This window comes from Trachypithecus francoisi, unplaced genomic scaffold, assembly GCF_009764315.1.
Source record: "Trachypithecus francoisi isolate TF-2019V2 unplaced genomic scaffold, Tfra_2.0 Lachesis_group3, whole genome shotgun sequence".
NCBI lineage: Eukaryota > Metazoa > Chordata > Mammalia > Primates > Cercopithecidae > Trachypithecus > Trachypithecus francoisi.
In genome coordinates, this window is record NW_022681468.1 from 76,450,436 (window position 1) to 76,469,354 (window position 18,919).

General features: G+C 36.5%; 1 protein-coding gene across 2 annotated transcripts in view; it reads left to right on the top strand.

Annotated features, from left to right (window-relative positions):
* Positions 1–18,919, top strand: part of PRKD1 (protein kinase D1) — a 362,671-nt gene that overhangs the window by 315,311 nt on the left and 28,441 nt on the right. For both annotated transcript variants that reach the window (XM_033188361.1, XM_033188362.1), the window contains one exon: positions 1,635–1,741. In XM_033188361.1, coding sequence (XP_033044252.1) covers positions 1,635–1,741 — 107 coding nt within the window. The remainder of the gene's footprint in view (positions 1–1,634; positions 1,742–18,919) is intronic.

The window sequence follows — 18,919 nt, forward strand, 5'->3', positions numbered from 1 at the left end:
ATGCTTTATTTGCCCTGTAAAATGACCTCATAACTTTCAGTTCCTTAATATTATCAGTAAGAAATTATTTCTTGTGGTGAAGTTGAGTGTTCTGAAATAATCACAATGTTCCATTCAATTTTATTTATCACCATATAATATTATACGTTTTAATTTAAAAAGTAATTAAGTTCTACTCTATTTTACAATGTAAAGTCTTATAAAATGATCCAGTGGTTTCTTTGATGAGAAACCTGTCATGAGACACTAACCATTGTACCGTTTGTTAATGCATAACTGTATAATAGAGGGGACCAAATGTTCAATTATTGCTCTGCAGTGTAATAGTTGCATGCAAAAAAAATTATGGTAGATAGATCATGGTAAATAGACATAACTGCACATCATATAGGGGTGAGACAAGGGTGACAAATGAGAGTAGAGAGATCACCAGATGCCAGATAATTTGGAACGTCCAACACTGAAGACCAGGAGTAGGAGGAGGCTGCCACATGGAAGATTGAAACTTTAAGATTAGACACAAATGGGGTAAAGTAGATGAGAAGAGTCTCAGAAGAGAGGTCAAGTACTACAGTGACGGAGGAGTAGAAACAAAAGAAGTTATGGCCTTGAAAAAAGTACTTGCAGGAAAATGGCTGAATTGAAATAGAGACTGCAGTCAATCATAGAGTAAGAAATGATGTTAAGGGAGTAGAGAACATGAACACAAGCTGATTTAATAGTGAAGAGAAACAGTCTGGAAAGAGAAGGAATAGTGAGAGTGGGATATCGGGTGAGTGAACACTAGATTTACAAGTGTTGGAAGACTGGAATTTCAAGTTCGTTTGTATGTAACCAAAAAGTTTGAGTAATTAGATCCATTTTCCATTTCTATTTTCTGATTCATTTTCATTTCTTATTTTCAGATTCAATGAACACTGCTACGTTTTGTCCCTACCACAATATAGTAGTGTAGAAGTTAAGAACTTGGGGGTGCCCCATAGAATTCCTGAAAAGTTTGTTGCAGTAGTTAAATGAGGTGTAATACACATAAAGGGCTTATTATGTGGTGATGATGATGATTATGATAACTAACATTTTTTGAGTGTGCATAGTTACCAGGGTATTTTGTATACTTTATATGCCTTCTTTCATCCAATCTTCTCCTCACTGTAGATGAGGAACCTAGAATTCAGAAAGAGTGAGGGATTTGCTCAAGATCACACAGCTAATAAGTGGCAGAGCCAAGACTTTAATTCTTTCCCCTATAACATACATTATATTATCAGGACTTTAAAATTATACTTTCTAAAGACGAGTTAATTTGCTGGTGAAACAAATATTTTCTATATTAAGTAGCTTAATATTCTGTTTCTAAAACATACATTTTTGTGAAAAAATACCAGGCTGTTGATACATATAGCTTTTAATGCCTCAATTCTTTTGCGTTCTAAATTATGGCTAATTTTAAAGCACATATTTGATTTAGAATAATGAAATCTTTATATATATGTGTAAGTCAATGCTCTTTAGAAATGTTAATTTATTCAGTGAAATATGTTTATCATTTCTTTAAATGTCCTTGCAAATTTTAGTGTTCTTTAAGATAGATCCTATTTAATAACATACTAATGCTTCCCTTTTTCATTTTAAAGGAAAACATCGTAAAACAGGAAGAGATGTAGCTATTAAAATCATTGACAAATTACGATTTCCAACAAAACAAGAAAGCCAGCTTCGTAACGAGGTTGCAATTCTACAGGTACTTCTTTGGTTCTCATTCAGGGGAAGGGCATAAAAATCCCTCATCTTTTACTTCTGCAAAGCAAAGAAATTTTCTCTAAAAACCTGTGGTATAAATATTTTGGAACACTTTAAAATAATTGAAATGGCAGATCAAGTATCAGAACTTGCCTCAATAGTGTCTTTCCTGAGTGTAGGCAGCAGTTGTTCTCTTTTATGTATTTAATTCTAGGTTTCAATATATAATTAATATTCATTAAATGGGTAATGTTTCAGCATTTACTCGTAGTGGACATGCTGAGACCATTTTATTTTATATTACAAATGACCTTGCTGTCATAAACACGTCTTCTTTGTGCTGTGATAATTATATGAATTGGGTGTGTAACTGTCAGCATATCAGTTACGGGAGTGAGATGTGTCTGAGAAGCAGATCATCTTGATGTTATTAATGTCCTCTTTGTCTCTCACTGTAAGCCTTTCATTTGACATCGAGCATGTCACTTAACTTCTCTCATTAATAACAGTCCCTTTTTTCAAACCAGAATTTGATAATAAAATATATTATGCGATAAAGATTTTTGTCACCATTAAAATTTTTTTTGCAGACCAAAGAGAAATAGAGCAGTTGTTTGCTAAATGTAGTCATCAGGGCTATCTAGGCTACTCAACTGAGATCATTGATAAGTTCCTATTTTTATATAACTGACATAATTTTTTACTTCTCATGCAAGCATGTAATGATTTTTAATTCCCAGTTTTAATGGACAGTTTTTTTTCACAAAACAGAACATTTCATTTCTTCATTTATAGTTTCATTTAACTGTCATTTATTGAGTTTCATATAATAAAAAGCTGAAAAAGATATGATTTCTGCCCTAAAGGAGCTCATGTACACAGAGACAGCCACAAATATTGCCTGCTATACAGAGAAAAATAACATAGACTTTTCTGGGACTTGGAATTTGTAAGGATGATGTTTTTGTGTCTCTAGACAACTAATGTAGCACAGAGAACTCACAATGCTATCTGCTTACATGGGGAAGAAAAGAACCATGGATGTGAACATACTAATTAATGGATTCATAGCTTAGTGTCTGTTAATCAGTTACAAGCAACTGGCAACATTGAGGTGCAGATGACATCTGAAACTCTAGTAAATGACATCTTTCCTAACCTGGCCCTTGCACTTCCAGTGTCCACCTCACTGTAGTCTCCTGAAGGAAGATACTATTGCAGGGAAGGAATCCAGAGTCAGCATGTGTACAGGAGATATTTATTCTTCATTATACGATAGGAGAAGAGAGTTTCATGGTTAACATGGTTACATCTTTCTATATTTTACTGCAATTGCAGAAAACTGACTAGATGTTGGGGTTCTAATTTTCTGTGTCTTGGCCTTTTAATTGGCTTTCCCCAAGTCTGTCAACACAGTATCAGCAACTGACTCCAGAGGTAGAAAAATAAAATACGGCCGGGCGCGGTGGCTCACACCAGTAATCCTAACGCTTTGGGAGGCCAAGGCGGGCTGATCACCTGAGGTCAGGAGTTTGAGACCAGCCTGGCCAACATGGTGAAACCCCATCTCTACTAAAAATACAAAATTAGCCGGGTGTGGTGGCAGATGCCTGTAGTCCTAGCTACTTGGGAGGCTGAGGTAGGAGAGTCACTTGAACCTGGGAGGTGGAGGTTGCAGTAAGCCAAGATCGTGCCATTGCACTCCAGCCTGGGCAACAGAGCAAGACTCCTGGAAAAAAAAAAATAGAAGGAAGGAAGGAGAAAAATATACCTCAAATATAAACTACCTCCCAATTCCTTTTCTAAAACAGAAGTCCCCAGTCCCCGGACCGTGGACCTGTAACTATATGTGACCTGTTAGGAACTGGGCCACACAGCAGGAGGTGTGTGGTGGGCAAGAAAGCATTACCGTCTGAGTTCCGCCTCCTGTCAGATCAATAGCAGCACTAGATTGTCATAGGAGTACAAACCCCATTGTGAACTGTGCAAGAAAGGGATCTTCTGGTTGTGCACTCATTATGAGAATTAAATGCCCACCCTCCCCCACTCCTGCCACCACGCTCCCCTGGAAAAATTGTCTTCCAATAAGCCCATCCCTGTTGCCAAAAAGGTTAGGGACCACGGCTCTAAAATATTAAATGCAATAAATATACATTTGGAAAATCTTCATCATAATAAGATTTTCTAAAGAGTTTAGTTAGGTTGAAAGTCCAGTTCTGCTCCTAGAGCACATGAAAAGGTCAAACATCTCTGATAGCCTGAAATCTCAAAAATTTCCGTTACTTATACTTAACCTCACTGCCCCTAACCATTCTTTGCCTTATTTATCAAACTAGTATTTATCGAGTACATATGACGAGCCAAGCACTGTTCTAGGTCCAGTAGATACAGCACGGACAAAGGCACACAGGTCTTTGCTGTCATGGGTCTTTAAATTGTATCACTCAGCTATACTCAGTTATGCTGAGTTGGATATTTGCAACATATTTATGTATTGAATTTTCAATCTCATAACCTGTACAATGGGTCAGTCTAGGCTTGGTTTAATTATATACAGATACTAGATTCAGTAGTTCATACTTTATTATAAAACTGCCAATTATTTTAAAATATGTTCATCAAGAATAGGAAACTAATCATGTCTCCCAAATGAAAATAAACCAAGAAAGAAAGGAAAGGAAAGGAAAGGAAAAGAAAGGAAAGGAAAGGAAAGGAAGGGAGGGGAGGGGAGGGGAGGGGAGAGAAGGAAGGAAGGAAGGAAGGGAAAGAAAGAAGAGAAAGACAGAGAGAGACAGAGAAAGAGAGAGAGAGACAGAGAGAGAGAGAGAGAGAGAGAAACCCTTTTGAACTCCTTTTTACCATTGTCAGATACATTAGTCTCTCAGGAAAGATAGTAATTTAGTATCCTAAGACAGTGAAGTTCAAGCTCACCTATTTTGAGTCCTTGCTCACATATCACTCTCTACAGATACATGAGCACTATTCTAACACCCTATTTAAAATTACAGTCCAAACCCCCTTCTCCATACTTCTCTTACCCTGATCTGTTTTGTTTTCTGTAGCAGTTATCACTTTCTAAACTGCTATAGAATTATATTTATTATATTTGTTGCAAGTTCCTCTCACCACTCTCAACCTTGACCCTACCACTAGAATACACACTTCAGGGGGACAATTACCATTGATTTGTTTAATAATGTATCCCCACTGCCAGAAATTGTTCCTGGCATACATTAGCTGCTAAATAAATTTTTGTTGAATTAATTAATTAAAGTTGTACAGAAACACCGTCTTATCATATAAAGTGACATTCATAGTACCCAACTAGGTAGCAAAAGGCTGGTTAGTTAGTTAGAAAGGATTATGTGTGTTTGCTCTGCAGAAACCCTCACTGTGTCATTTTATATTATTATTAAAACTAGAGCTCACCATCTTGAACCTGAAGAGACAAAATATTAATGAGGATGGGAGTGGGGGTTGACTTCCAACTCACTAACTCTCATATGTTAAAAAAAAAAAAAAAAAAAAGTACCATGATTGAAGTCAATTGAATGCAGAGGAAGATTTTCTTTTACTAATCTTGAGAAATAAAATTATAATCTTCTGCATATAAATAGGTAATATCCAGAAGCATTTGGTATCTTCTACTTTGTGGTCTTCTAGCTTATGGAAGCTGGTGCCCTAGTAGGGCCTAAGAAGTTTTGCCCTCCCCCTTCCTCCTCCTCATTCTCCAGAGCCAACATGTCGGTTGAAATGCCAGTGGGGCAAAATCCTCCTCATTCAGCTCTGCTAGGTCCTCAGATCAAATTTTGATTTGTTTCTGTTCTTGTGAAAAAGCACCTGAGCTTGTAGAAGACTTCGAAGTTGTGTAAATAGGGAATGTGAGAAAAAGTAGAGCTCTCCATTTTTTTTTTCCATTTCATTTTCTCTATATAACTTAGATGATCTGATTTAATCATTAGAAAACTAAACTCATTAGATATTTTTGAATCATTGAAATTAAGGCAAGTCTAAGTGTTATGGCATATCATTTATATCTCATACCATTTGGAATAGCTCTATTTTCATTATCTGTAAATACTTCGTTATTATTGTGTTTCAATGGGTATTAATTAATGCGCACCTGGCTCATGCCTGTAATCCCAGCACGCTGTGTGGCCGAGACAGCCAAATCACCTGAGGTCAGGAGTTTGAGACCAGCCTGACCAACATGGTGAAACCCCATCTCTACTAAAAATACAAAAATTGGCTGGGTGTGGTGGTGCACACCTGTAGTCCCAGCTACTCAGGAAGCTGAGATAGGAGAATAACTTGAACCCTCCAGGAGGCAGAGGTTGCAGTGAGGCGAGATTGTACCACTACACCCCAGCCTGGATGACAGAGTGAGACTCATCTCAAAACAAAAAAATTACTGTAGGCATTAAGCTTATTTCATAACATTTCCATCATCCCGTGTATATTGTTTTTGAATTTTCTGTTATTCATTTCAAGATAAAAATAAAAGGATGTTTTATGATTATTAAGGATATCACAGAAAACTGACCTTCATAAGGATATGCAAATATATCTTAGAGCACTTAAAAGCTTTTTTTGTTTTTTGGAAGAAAGGGTCTTACTCTGTCATCTCACTGGAATGCAGTGGCATGATCACAGCTCACTACAGCCTTGACATAGGCTCAAGCAATCTTCCCACCTCGGCCTCTTGATAAACTGGAACTACAGGTGTGCCCCACTAGGCTTGGCTAATTTTTTTATTTTTGGTAGAGACAGAGCCTCACAATGTTACCCAGGCTGGCTTTGAACTCCTGAACTTAAGCCATCCTCCCACCTCAGCCTCCCCAAATGCTAGGATTACAGGCATGAGACACTGCACCAGGTCAGTTAGAAGGTTAAAATCTGAAGCAAATAACAATAGTATGATATATTTTATGTATTTTATAATTTAAATCAACAGACTTATTCAGTCAAAACTGATTTTTATTTTCTAATTTTAGAATATCACAGTGCATATGAAGGTTAAGAAAAATACATGTACATATAATTCTAATGGATTCACTAATATTTTTCTCCTTTTCTTGTAACTTTCATTTATTGATACAAGGAACAATACTAGAGCTCCTATTGATAATACATGAAAGCATTTTGGAATTTTAAAAGTACTGAATATAGAATACAGAATGTAGAAAAACTGAATTTTATGGTTCATAAATTATTCTCCTATATTTATCTCATAAAATTACCTCTACTTTCCTGGTTTATATTCTCTTCTGATCCAAGTCTGTCTTCATTTAAAAACAGAACAATGGCTCACACCTATAATCCCTCTCAAAGTGGGAGGATCAGTTGAGGCCAGAAGTTAGAGACCAGCCTAGAGGTAACTCACAACTCACAATAGGAAAGACACAGAATCAACCTAAATGGCAAAAAATGGTAGACTGGATAAAGAACATGTGGTACACATATACCATGGAGTATTATATAGCCATAAAAAAGGAGATCATGTCTTTGTAGCAACATGGATAGAGCTGGAGGCTATTATCCTAGGCAAACTAACACAGCAACAGAAAACAAAACACTGCATGTTCTCACTTATAAGTGGGAACTAAACACTGAGTACATGTGGACACAAAGAAGGGAACAATAGATACTAGGTCCTACTTGAGGGAGGAGTATGGGAAGAGGGTGAGGTTTGAAAAACTACCTATTGAGTACTAATGCTTATTACCTGGATAATGAAACCATCTGTATACCAAACCCCTGCAACACTCAATTCACATATATAACAAACACTATGAACCTAAAATAAAATATATTTAAAAGGTGTGAAATATTCACATTAGCATTTTTAGTACTCAAATTCAAGGGAAGAAAACAGATCCCCCTCTAGAACCTCCAGAAAATAAGACAGCCCTGCCAACCCTTTGATTTTAGTCCAGTAAGACCCATGTTTGTTTTCTAACCCCCAGACTTTAAGATAATAAATCTGTATTGTTCAATAAAAAATTAAGTCACTGTGGTAGTATGCACCTGTAGTCCTAGCTACTTGGGTGGCTGAGGCAGGAGGATTACTTGAGCCTGAGAATTCAAGGCTGCCATGAGCTATGATCACACCACCGCACTCCAGCCTGTGCAACAAAGTGAGACCTTGTCTCTTGGGAAAAAGCCATAAACGATAACAACAAAATGTGGTCTTGATTTGTCTAGGCTGCCTCTCATAGCTATGGTCAAATCTCTGCCACACTTCAAATTTGTACTCTGCTCTTCTTTCATTTCTTGTTTATAAATTCCCCTCTTGTCATTGGTTTCTACACCTTTCTTAAAGAAAATACACAGCAATGCATGGCTTCTTTTTTTTTGCTATACCCTTGATTTCTAAGGCTCACTCCTTCCTTTTTAAATCTCTCTTCTCACTTCATCCCTATACTTACCAGAACCAATTTTTCCTTCCTTGCTAACTTCTCTATCTTCCTAAACTTCTCCCTACATTTATCTAAAGGATTTACGCACATTCGAAGTTCATTCCCAGAGCGAGGTCATCCATTTTGAGAGTCACCTGTCATCTCTTAGGCCATTCCTTAATACAGCTCTGGAGTCCAGTCTTCTACAGGCACTTCAGTCTCACTTTCCATCCTTAGGACATCTCCACTTTGCTGTGCTGCCCCCACCTGAAACCAATCAGCCTAAAGCCAAACATGTAACCCTAATGTTTTTCCCCACAAGATATTCTCTCCCTTTGTGTATTTTTCTATCATTCTTCCAATTTCTTAAGAAGGCAAGAACTCTTCCTTCAATTAATGAAAATATTAAGTCATTCGACAGTACCTGTGAAGCCTTTCATTCCTTTATACAAAGCGATTTGCTGGGCCTTCGGGCCATATAAACATTAATAAAACCCTTTAAAATGTTGATACTCTGTTTGAGCAGTCAGATACAAGTAGTTAGAAGTCAGAATCGCTGTGGAAGCACAGTGGAAGAAGTCATGGATTACCACAGATTCAGGGAGAGCTTCGAAGAGAAGCCTGGCATTGGCAAAACCTAGAAAGATTCATACGGTTTTCATAGGCAGAGAAACGGTGGAAAGGGTCATTAGACCAAGCAACCACCTCAGCAACATAAACAGTTTTTAAAAGCTGAGCGGAAAACTTTGGATTATTTTATAAGAGTGATCTTCAAACATTTTTCTTCATGTGCTCTCAAAAAGAATTCTGAAAACTTTGTACCTCCTTGTGTATTTTTAAGTTGGTATCTAGAACTATTTTGTCAAAAATTGTTTTAATTTCCTAGTGGATGGAAAATATTGGTATTTCACAATAAAGCTGTCATGTCACTCCTTTAAATGTACCCATTATAATATAAATATTATAGACATTTGATACCCTTTATCAACTATTTTTTAAAATACGTGAATAGGCTTTTCTTTAACAACAGTACATTTTGCAACATTCCTTGTTTTCCTTGAGCCTATTCCACTTTCCCCACAGAATTATATTTCAATTTAATGAGTTTTTATACTTTAAAGTCTTTTCTTGCCCTACTTTTCATAATTCTTTGCAATAAAAATATGTGTATATCGGCTGGGTACGGTGGCTCCGGCCTGTAATCCAAGCACTTTGGGAGGCTGAGGCGGGCAGATTGCCTGAGCTCAGGAGTTCAAGACCAGCCTGGGCAACATGGCAAAACCCTGTTTCTACTAAAAATACGAAAAAAAAAAAAGTAGTTGGGCATGGTGCCACGTGCCTGTAGTCCCAGCTACTCAGGAGGCTGAGGCAGGAGAACCTTGGAGGCGGAGATTGCAGTGAGTCAAGATCATGCCACTGCACTCCAGCCTGGGCGACAAAGAGAGACTGTGTCTCAAAAACAAAAGTACATGTGTGTATTTTTAAATTTCATGACGGCAACATTTTAAATGTTTAAAATATTCTCCATGATTAATTTATTATCATAACTCTTGTCACTTCTTACTTATATAACTATATAGATATTATTCAGCAAGATAAATATTCTGTAAATCTTTATGCTTGTATAACATAAAAATTAAAATATCACTGGAAATGCATTATTTAATGAAATTGATTTAAATTTAGTTCATAAATTGGTGAGTGAATATTACTTGTTACTCAAATGAGACAGGGTTCAGAAATAATTTTATTCCTTTTTTTAAAATATAGGAGCTGAGTTGTAAAAAAAAGAAAAACCTCAGTGATTTATATTTATCTTCAGAAGTTCATTTTAATACTCCCTCTGTTTATAAATCCATTAAATCTTTCTTTACTATTGTTGAAAGCCTGAATTAGAAACTGAGTTGCAAAAGAATTGATTTCCAATTCATTAGGGTCGTTCACTTCATACCAACACAGTATTTCAAATTTTCCCATTATTGTTCTCCCCATGAGAGAAAGTATTTTTCTCCCCATGGCAAAGCACCCTAGTAATATTTGGAATGTATGACATCCATGCCTTCCTTTTAGAAAATTGGAGAAAAATCATCATGAAAGCAAACTTGGGGATGGAAAATTTTCAGACCACAGGATATTCTTAGACAGATCTGTATTAGAAGAGTATGTGTGGACTGTTAGGATTCATTCATGCATGTGTTCACTCAAGGTATAATTATTGAATGGCCAGCGTGTTCCACATAGTAGGGATACAAACGTAAAAAAATAGATTTTCTTAAAACCATCTCTGTGCTCACATATCTCGTAAAAACTCCTTTTTCTCTCCAAGAGTATGCCTTCCTTAGTTTGGAGACTGCTTTAGTGGGACAAAGCCTGCAATAAGACCAGGAAATGGGCTTAGTGTGAGTTCGTGGAGAACCTTTGATATGTTACCAAGTCAGTTGGATTTTATTATGCCTGGGCAATGATGAATTATTGAAAAGTTTTCAAAAAAATTGTTATGATCAGATCAGTGTTTTGGGTTTATGTATTACAGAGAAGAAAGTTTAAAGGCAAGAAAAAATTTTAAGGAAGATGGAGCTGAACATGCCTTAGCATAATGCTGGCCCCTGGTAGACACTCAGGAAATATTTGTTGAATGAAATATGTAGCCACAACTGAGGGAACCAGGGGATACAGATTTGCAGGGCATGGCAATAAGAGAATAAAACATTTCTTACCATCATTCTTTTTTTGTCTGAAAAACATAGTAACTTGTCTTCATGGAACAAGATTAAATATATATCTTCTGGATGATCAGGAGTAAGTAGAGAGGAGATAATTATGACAGAAAACCAGAGAATAATCTTGCTAAGTCTGCACGGGAAAATGAAAATTTTTGGAAACTAGAGACTTCTTTTTAAATCACAAAGAAATCAATTATTTCTCTAGAGGAAAATGTACAAAATGTGGGTGCTTTCTCTTTCAGTGTGTATTGAGATGTTGGTTTATATTTCTGTTGTTTCATCTAATATGTACTATATTTCTTCAAATATTTCTTTACTTGCATTTTATTACATGAAGGATTTTTATAAAACTGTTTCTATAGGCAAGACATGTTTTGGAGCTCTTACTGTCTTTTGCATATTCCAAAAATAAAGTGTATAGGTTATATATATATATATGTCTAAAATAGAGAAAAACAACTATTATAAGAAAAGGAAAATTAATTTAGAAAATTTTCCAGATAGAAATTCTGTTAGAAGTTAAGTCATAGTGAAAAGTTAAGTGTCAAAAGGCTAGGTTTCAAGTAAAAATTTTCCGTTTTTTAGTAAATCTCTTTCAACCTTGGTTTCCTTAACTGTGCATTAGAAATCATGCTGACTTGGTCTATTTCCTTCATAGGAGTTTTTGGGGACTAAATTAAATCCTATATAAAACATTTTAAAAATCATTATTTCCCAGTGTATTTTTCAAAGAACACTAGTCTTTTGAGCTCCTTCACAGAAGGGGTGAAAACATATTTTTTCATCAAGAAAATTTGGAAAATGTTGTGTATGTTGTGTATGTTGTCTAAGACTCGTGTCTTAGAAGTAAATACAGCCTTTTACTTATTAACAATTCTGAGAAATCCCATAATTGGAAACTTGTTTAACTTTAAGAATATGTTAGTTAAACTCATTTTGCCACAGAAGCTTATACAGTTGTAAGGTATTACCATTTGACTTTTTGCACATACTATTCTGTCATCTAACCTTGTCCAGTAGACCCTACATGCTCACTTTAGTTACCATTATCTGGTATATAATACATCTAAAGGATTATGTGTCTTCACACATTATTTAACACATCATGGAATGTTATGCTTTTTGGTGTGCTGACATCTAAATGTAGAAGCTATACTACAGTAATAGGATTTGTCAAAAATTACACTTAAAATCTAATGCCAAGCCTAGATTGGATTTTTGTGTTACTGTTTCCAGCCAGGTAGATTAACAGGAAATAAAAAGTTTTCCATAGGTGTCTTCATTTCCAGACATTTCATGCCAAGTAGAAGAAAAACCCAAATATTTGCTCCATTTTTCAATTTTTGTAAACAATTAAACAGCTTCATGTAGATTCCAGTGGTTTTTATTTTTTGGTAATAATTCACACTTTTAATATTCTCTGTCTCCTAAACACAAACCCAATAATGGTATGAAGGGAAGGGGGTCATACTTGAAGAATGGAATGTTTATTAACACCAAATTTTTAGAAATGAATTGGTTAGTCATTAATTTTCTGTTTTTGTGGCCTTTTTTTTTTTGCTTATTTTCCAACATTACACTCTTTTGACCTTGGTTGGGAGTTAGAAGGTGGGAACTGGGATGTATGCATACAAGATCCTTGCTATGTGAATCTTTCTTGAGTTCTCACTCCCCCTACCCTGAAAATTACAGTATCGAATTCAAGCATATACAGGCATTAATGCCAATGATTCCTCAGTGTATGAGCCCAGATGATGGGCTTAGAGCATCTAGATTTCACTGGGATTTTATTGTTTCTTTTATTTAAAGAGATATTTTTAAAAGACTTTTTTTTTAGAGCAATTTTAATGTCACAGCAAAATTAAGAGGAAGATACAGTGATTTCCCATATACATCTTGCCCCCACACATGTATACCTTCCCCCCTTCCCCTCCTATGCATCTCCCCCACCACAGTGGTACCTTTGTTACAGTGGGTGAACCCACCTTAACACATCATAATTACCTCAAGTCCATAGTTTACATCATGGTTTACTCTTGATGTTGAACATTCCATGGGTTTGGACAAACGTATAATTACATATATCCATCATATAGTATCGTACACAGTATTTTCCTTGCCTTAAAAATCGTCTGTGCTTCACATATTCAACCATCCTTTAGCCCAACCCCTGTCAGCCACTGATCTTTCTATTGTCAGCATAGTTTTCTCTTTTTGTCTTTCCAGAATGTCACATAGCTGGAATCACATAGTATGTGGCCTTTTCGGGTTGCTTTCTTTCACTTAGTAATATACATTTAAGTTTCCCCCATAGTTTTTCATGGTTCGAGAGTTCAGTTCCTTTTAGCACTCAATAATATTCCCTGGATGTACCACAGTTTGTTCATTCACCTACTGAAAGACATCTTGGTTGCTTCCAAGTTTTGGCAATTATGAATAAAGCTGTTACAAATATCTCTGCAGCTTTCTGTGTGAACGTAAGTTTTAAACTTCTTTGGGTAAATACCCAGAAGTATGATAGTATATTAAGTATATGTTTGGTTTTGTAGGAAACTACTAAATTGTCTCCCAAAGTTGCTGTACCATTTTATATTCCCACCAGCAATGAATTAAAGTTCTTGTTACTCCACATCCTTGCCAGCATTGGGCCTTGTTGGAGTTTCAGATTTTGGCAATTCGAATAGGTGTGTAATAGTATCTTACTGGTATTTTATTTTGCATTTCCCTAATGACATCTGATATTGAGCAACTTTTCATGTACTTATTTTCCATATAGCTTGTTTGGTGAGGGGGTCTGTTAAGGTTTTTGGCCCATTTTTTAATCTGGCTGTTTGTTTTCTTGTTGTGTTTTAGTAGTTCTTTGTATATTTTAGATAATAGTTCTATATCACAAAGACATTTGTGTCTTTTTCAAATATTTGCTCCCAGTCTGTGGCTTTTTTCTCATTTTCTTGATTGGTTTTGTTTTTAAAATTTTCCATTCATCTTTTCTGAAGGATGCCTGGTGATGGGTAGAAAATGTCAAATATTTTTATACTATTTCTTTGTGGAAAAGTCAAAAAAGGCTAGAAAAAATAAAAGATGATGAAAGAGCATTTATAAGTGTTGCTTTCTGCATACTCCTCTCACCCCTCTACATTTAGCTCCTTCTCCTTTTATAGGGAAAAGAGAGGACTCATTATATTTATCATGTGTCTGCAGCAATCCTGGATCTAAATCTAGATTGAATCATTTCTAGAATGTATGAAATGAAGAATGACTGTGAGGTGTGTGGATAGGTTTTTGAATATACATGGATGTTGGCCAGGCATGGTGGCTTATGCCTATAATTTCAGCACTTTGGGAGGCTGAGGCAGATGGATCACTTGAAGCCAGGAGTTCGAGACCAGCCTGGGTAACATAGTGAAACCCCGTCTCAACTAAAAATACAAAAAAAAAAAAAAATCTGGGTGTGGCGGTGCTCGCTTGTAGTCCCAACTACTTGGGAGGCTGAAGTGGGAGAATTCCTTGAGTCTAGGAGGCGGAGGTTGCAGTGAGTGGAGATCACAACACTAAACTCCAACCTGGCTGACAGAGCAAGACTCTGTCTCAAAAAATTTAAAAAAAAAAAAAATGTGTATATATATATATATATGCACACACACACAAATAGATTAGTCCTCAAGTGATTTATTTTGCTATGCAAACATTGAATTGGTCCTCACCTCTCCCCAGCACTTGGGGCCAATTTTACTTAATAGAATGCACAATACTACAACTAATTTAGGATGAAAACATTGTAATCATACTTTGTGCATTATAAGCTAGCCACCTCAAAGTTGACTCCCTTTCTAGATATGAGGGCACAATATATCTGTTGTCATTAACAGTTAATGGAGATGCTTCAACTTACTATTTTTTTCTACAATATTTTGAACTATATTAAACCAGGATAAATCTCTGCTAATTAGTGGCACAACAAAAGTAGAATTATACTCTAGTTCCAATGGATGGTTTGAGCAAACCGTTCTTAATAGGAATGATGTGAGAATTTCTGAATTCTCAGAGTCCAGTGTGTTAAATTTGATCATGACCTCATTGATGTAACAGTCAACTAGTGACACCTGTTCACAAGAGGGTATATTGTTCTATTTGGTCTTGTTGAAGTCATGTCATGTGCATTTATTCCTCTGACAGTATGTATTAACATAATTTGTTCTAAGTTAATATCAATGTGAATTTCTAAAATACTGTAGATGAAATTTCTCAAAACATGCTACCCCCGAAAAGATGATTAATGAAGAATAATCCTGTTTTAATTGTAAACTTTTTGCCAGCCAAAGATGAAATGGAGACGTGTTCATAGGCAATAACCAAATGACCTCTGTTCTCACTTTAGACCAGGAGAACTTCCATGTGATACAACACACAGCCTTTCCCTTAATTGACCTCAGAATAGAAGCACCCCTGCCATCACTGAGCTCTGAAAACACAGCAAGGTACCCCATGATGGGAAATAATTATGTTATTATAGTAAAACATCTTCATAAGTAAGTTCTATAGTATCCTGAAAATACCTTAGGGTTAGCAACAAGAAAAAAGGGAGAAAAGTAACCGTCCTTGAGAAAAATGTATAATTTGGGCTTCATTTTTTTAATTATCTGAGAAAAAGCAGCCTACTTTTCCCATTCCCTTTCATTCATCTTTCCCTTACATAACTGCATAAGAATAAAAGATTTTTATGTTAGTATAAAATATTAATGAACTATAATGGTAATATGTAAGTTGGGCAAGATTTTAATACCTGAAAGTTTATTTTTCTTTCACTAAATGAGGATTAAGTATGAGTATTCTTTTTGTTTTGTTTTACTGGTGTCCTTTTGTTCATTAATTTGTATTATTTCAAATGATTACAATTTCCAATAAAATATGAAGCCTTATACGTCTTCACAAATAAAGATATTGTCTTCCGTCTGAAGATACATCAAAAGAAAAAAAGCAAGGTGTGAAAAAGTAGATGCATCCAGATTGGCCAAATGGATGCATCCAGATTGGCAGATACATGGATGTCTTTATAGTGTTCACTTTACTTTTGAGTATATTTGAACATGTTCATTTATAAATAATACAACTAATAAATAAATCTTATTACAGTTGTTTGTGAACTCTTTCCCTCAGTTCCAAAGGACAAAGACTCCTGCCCTAGAATTGAGGAATGTGTTAGGCAGACCAAATCATGGAGACTTTGTATGGTGTGGTAGGCAGAATGCTCCCCCACCCACCCCCGCACCGCCAAAGATGTCTGCACCCTAATCTCTGGCACCAATAAATATGTTACCTTAGGTGGCAAAAGGAACTTTATAGGTATAATTAAAGTTGCAGACCTTATAATGGGAAGAGTCATTTGGATTATTCAGGTGTGATCAATCTAATCACATCAGCCCCTAAAAGCAGAGCACCTTCTCCCACTGGAGGCAGAAGAGATGTGGTAATCACAAAGATTCGAAGTGTGTGAAGGACTCCACACACAGTAGCTGGTTAGATGTGAGGAGCAACATCATGAGGAATTCAGGCAGCTTCAAGGAGCTGAGACAGACACTTGGCTCACAGCCAGCAAGGAAACAGCGACCTCACCCCTGCAGCCCAAATAACTAGATTCTGTCAACAACCTGAGTGAGCTTGGAAGCGGTTCTCCCTCAGAGCCTCCAGATAAGAGAGCAGCTTGCCAACAACTTGATTTCTGTCTATGAAACCCAGACCAGACAAAACAGCTGAGCTCACCAGACTTCTGACCTACAGAACTGTGAGATAATAAATTTGTTGTTTAAAAAAACACACAGTAAGGGGAAAGACGGGGATTGACTAACTAGAAGGTGTGAGTCTGTGGCGGTTCATACTTAATCTGATACAGCCTCCGTTGGGTGAAAGGCTAGAGGAAGTTTTCTTCTCTGTGGCTTACTGTAAACTTTCAGTTATCAAACTAAAGAGGGACATTGGGCCCAAATCATTTTTAAATGCCATAATATTTACCCAGTAATAATAACTAAACCTTACTATGTGCCAGGCACTATTCCGAGTATTTTGTTACATTAACTAATAAGACCTGACTGTGTTATGAGTTGACACATTATCATCATCCTATTTTACATAAGAATTGGAAGCACCTCAGAGAGTTTAGATAACTCACCTGAAGGCAGAAGCTGGGAAGAGGCAGAGCTGGAATTCAAACTCAGGCCATCTGTCTTCAGACAACTTGCTCCTGAAATTAAGCTCCAGGTTTCCAGGCTTTTACTTGTAGTCATACCTGTTCTGGGTTAAATAAAAAAATAAGAGGAGTTGAAAGACCTTTTCTAAGTAAGAAGTAAAAGAGGTACAGTGACCATTATCATCTGAATAGCCCATTTTCAGTTTTTTATTCTCATTCTCAGGACAATGATGGAATCATAGTAAGGTTTTCACAATGTAAAGGAGGGTTGGCATGGAGGGAAGGGAATATCCTGACTGTGCTACTACTTTGCTTATCTCCTGCTGATAACTGTTTCCTGGTGGCTTTTGAGAATGATCTGAATCTAAAGTATCTCCTTATTAAGAGCTAGATATTAAACAAATACCAGTCTCCTAGATAGTAGGAAAATCATGTTTCTTCCTATCAAAGATGTTGAAATCTTAAAAAACACTGATCAAAACTGGTAGATTTTGAGGGGGTTGTACCTAGAAAGTGAAAGAGACTGTCTTTATCATATCCTTGGTCCTAGGGAAATCGTTGCAACTCATCAGTGGTGGCATCTCTCAGAGTCACATCCATATTATTAGTATTTATCAAAAAAGTCATTACTGGCCAGGTGCAGGGTGGCTCATGGCTGTAATCCCAGCACTTTGGGAGGCCGAGGCCAGCAGATCACTTGAGGTCAGGAGTTCATGACCAGCCTAACTAACATGATGAAACCCCATCTCCACCAAAAATACAAAAATTAACCACACATGGTGGCAGGCACCTGTAATCCCAGCTACTCAGGAGACTGAAGCAGGATAATCACTTGAACCCAGGAGGGGGAGGCTGTGGTGAAGTGAGACTGCGCCACTGCACTCCAGCCTGAGCAAGAGAGTGAGAATCTGTCTCCAAAAAAAAAGTCATTACTTATGAGCATATTTATCATCAGAATTCTGAAATTTTCTACTAACAGATTTAAGAGAACTCAACTAAAAAGCCATGTACTGTATTTTTTTCTGATGAGAGGCTATCACCATATATCATATTTGATGCAAAATGTACTGTCACTAAGTATGTCAAACATGTACTAGCATATCTAAAAGCCATGGAAATCTTAAAGAATATTATTCACTTAATGGAAAGTAAGGAGAAATAGAGACTCTTCATCTTTCAAATTTAACAAACGTGTTGAATATTTAGTATGTACCAGTCCACTAGACTTATATTGACTGGGAATACAAAATGATAAATTATAGCCCTTATGGAGCTTGTAGTCTTGTAAGTAAGACAAATAGGTCCACCAATAATCAAATATGATAGGATAAGTGTTACAAAAGGGGATTATAGCAAAGAGTGAGAGTAGAGAGTCATCCAAGACAGACTAGGAGAGTCAATGAAAGCTACCTGACAGCTGAATATTCAACCAGACAAATGTTCGTGTTCAGGCTGAAGGGTAGTATGTATGAAAACATAGAAAGGAGAGAGTGTGGCTTAGTATAAAAATGGTTTTAGGGTGGCAACAAAAAGGGTGGATATTTGGGTGAAGAAGAGAAGAAGCTGGAGAAATACTTCAGCAGAAAGAGAAAAAGGAGCTGATACTGAAGTGTTTCATATACCTCACTAAGAGTAGGCACCTTATCCAGAAGTTGGTAGTGATTCACATGTGGGCTAGAAGCAAGATGGTAACATCAGAATCACCTTTGGGAAGATCACAGTGGCAGCCTTTTGAAGAATGGGTTGGAGAACAAGACCTAAGGCAAGATCAGTTGGGATGCTGTAGCAGATCCCTATAAAAGAGATGGCTCAAACCAGGCAGCAGTGGTGAGGATGAAGGTAAGCGGTCAGTGTGAGAGATGAAGGAGGTGGGC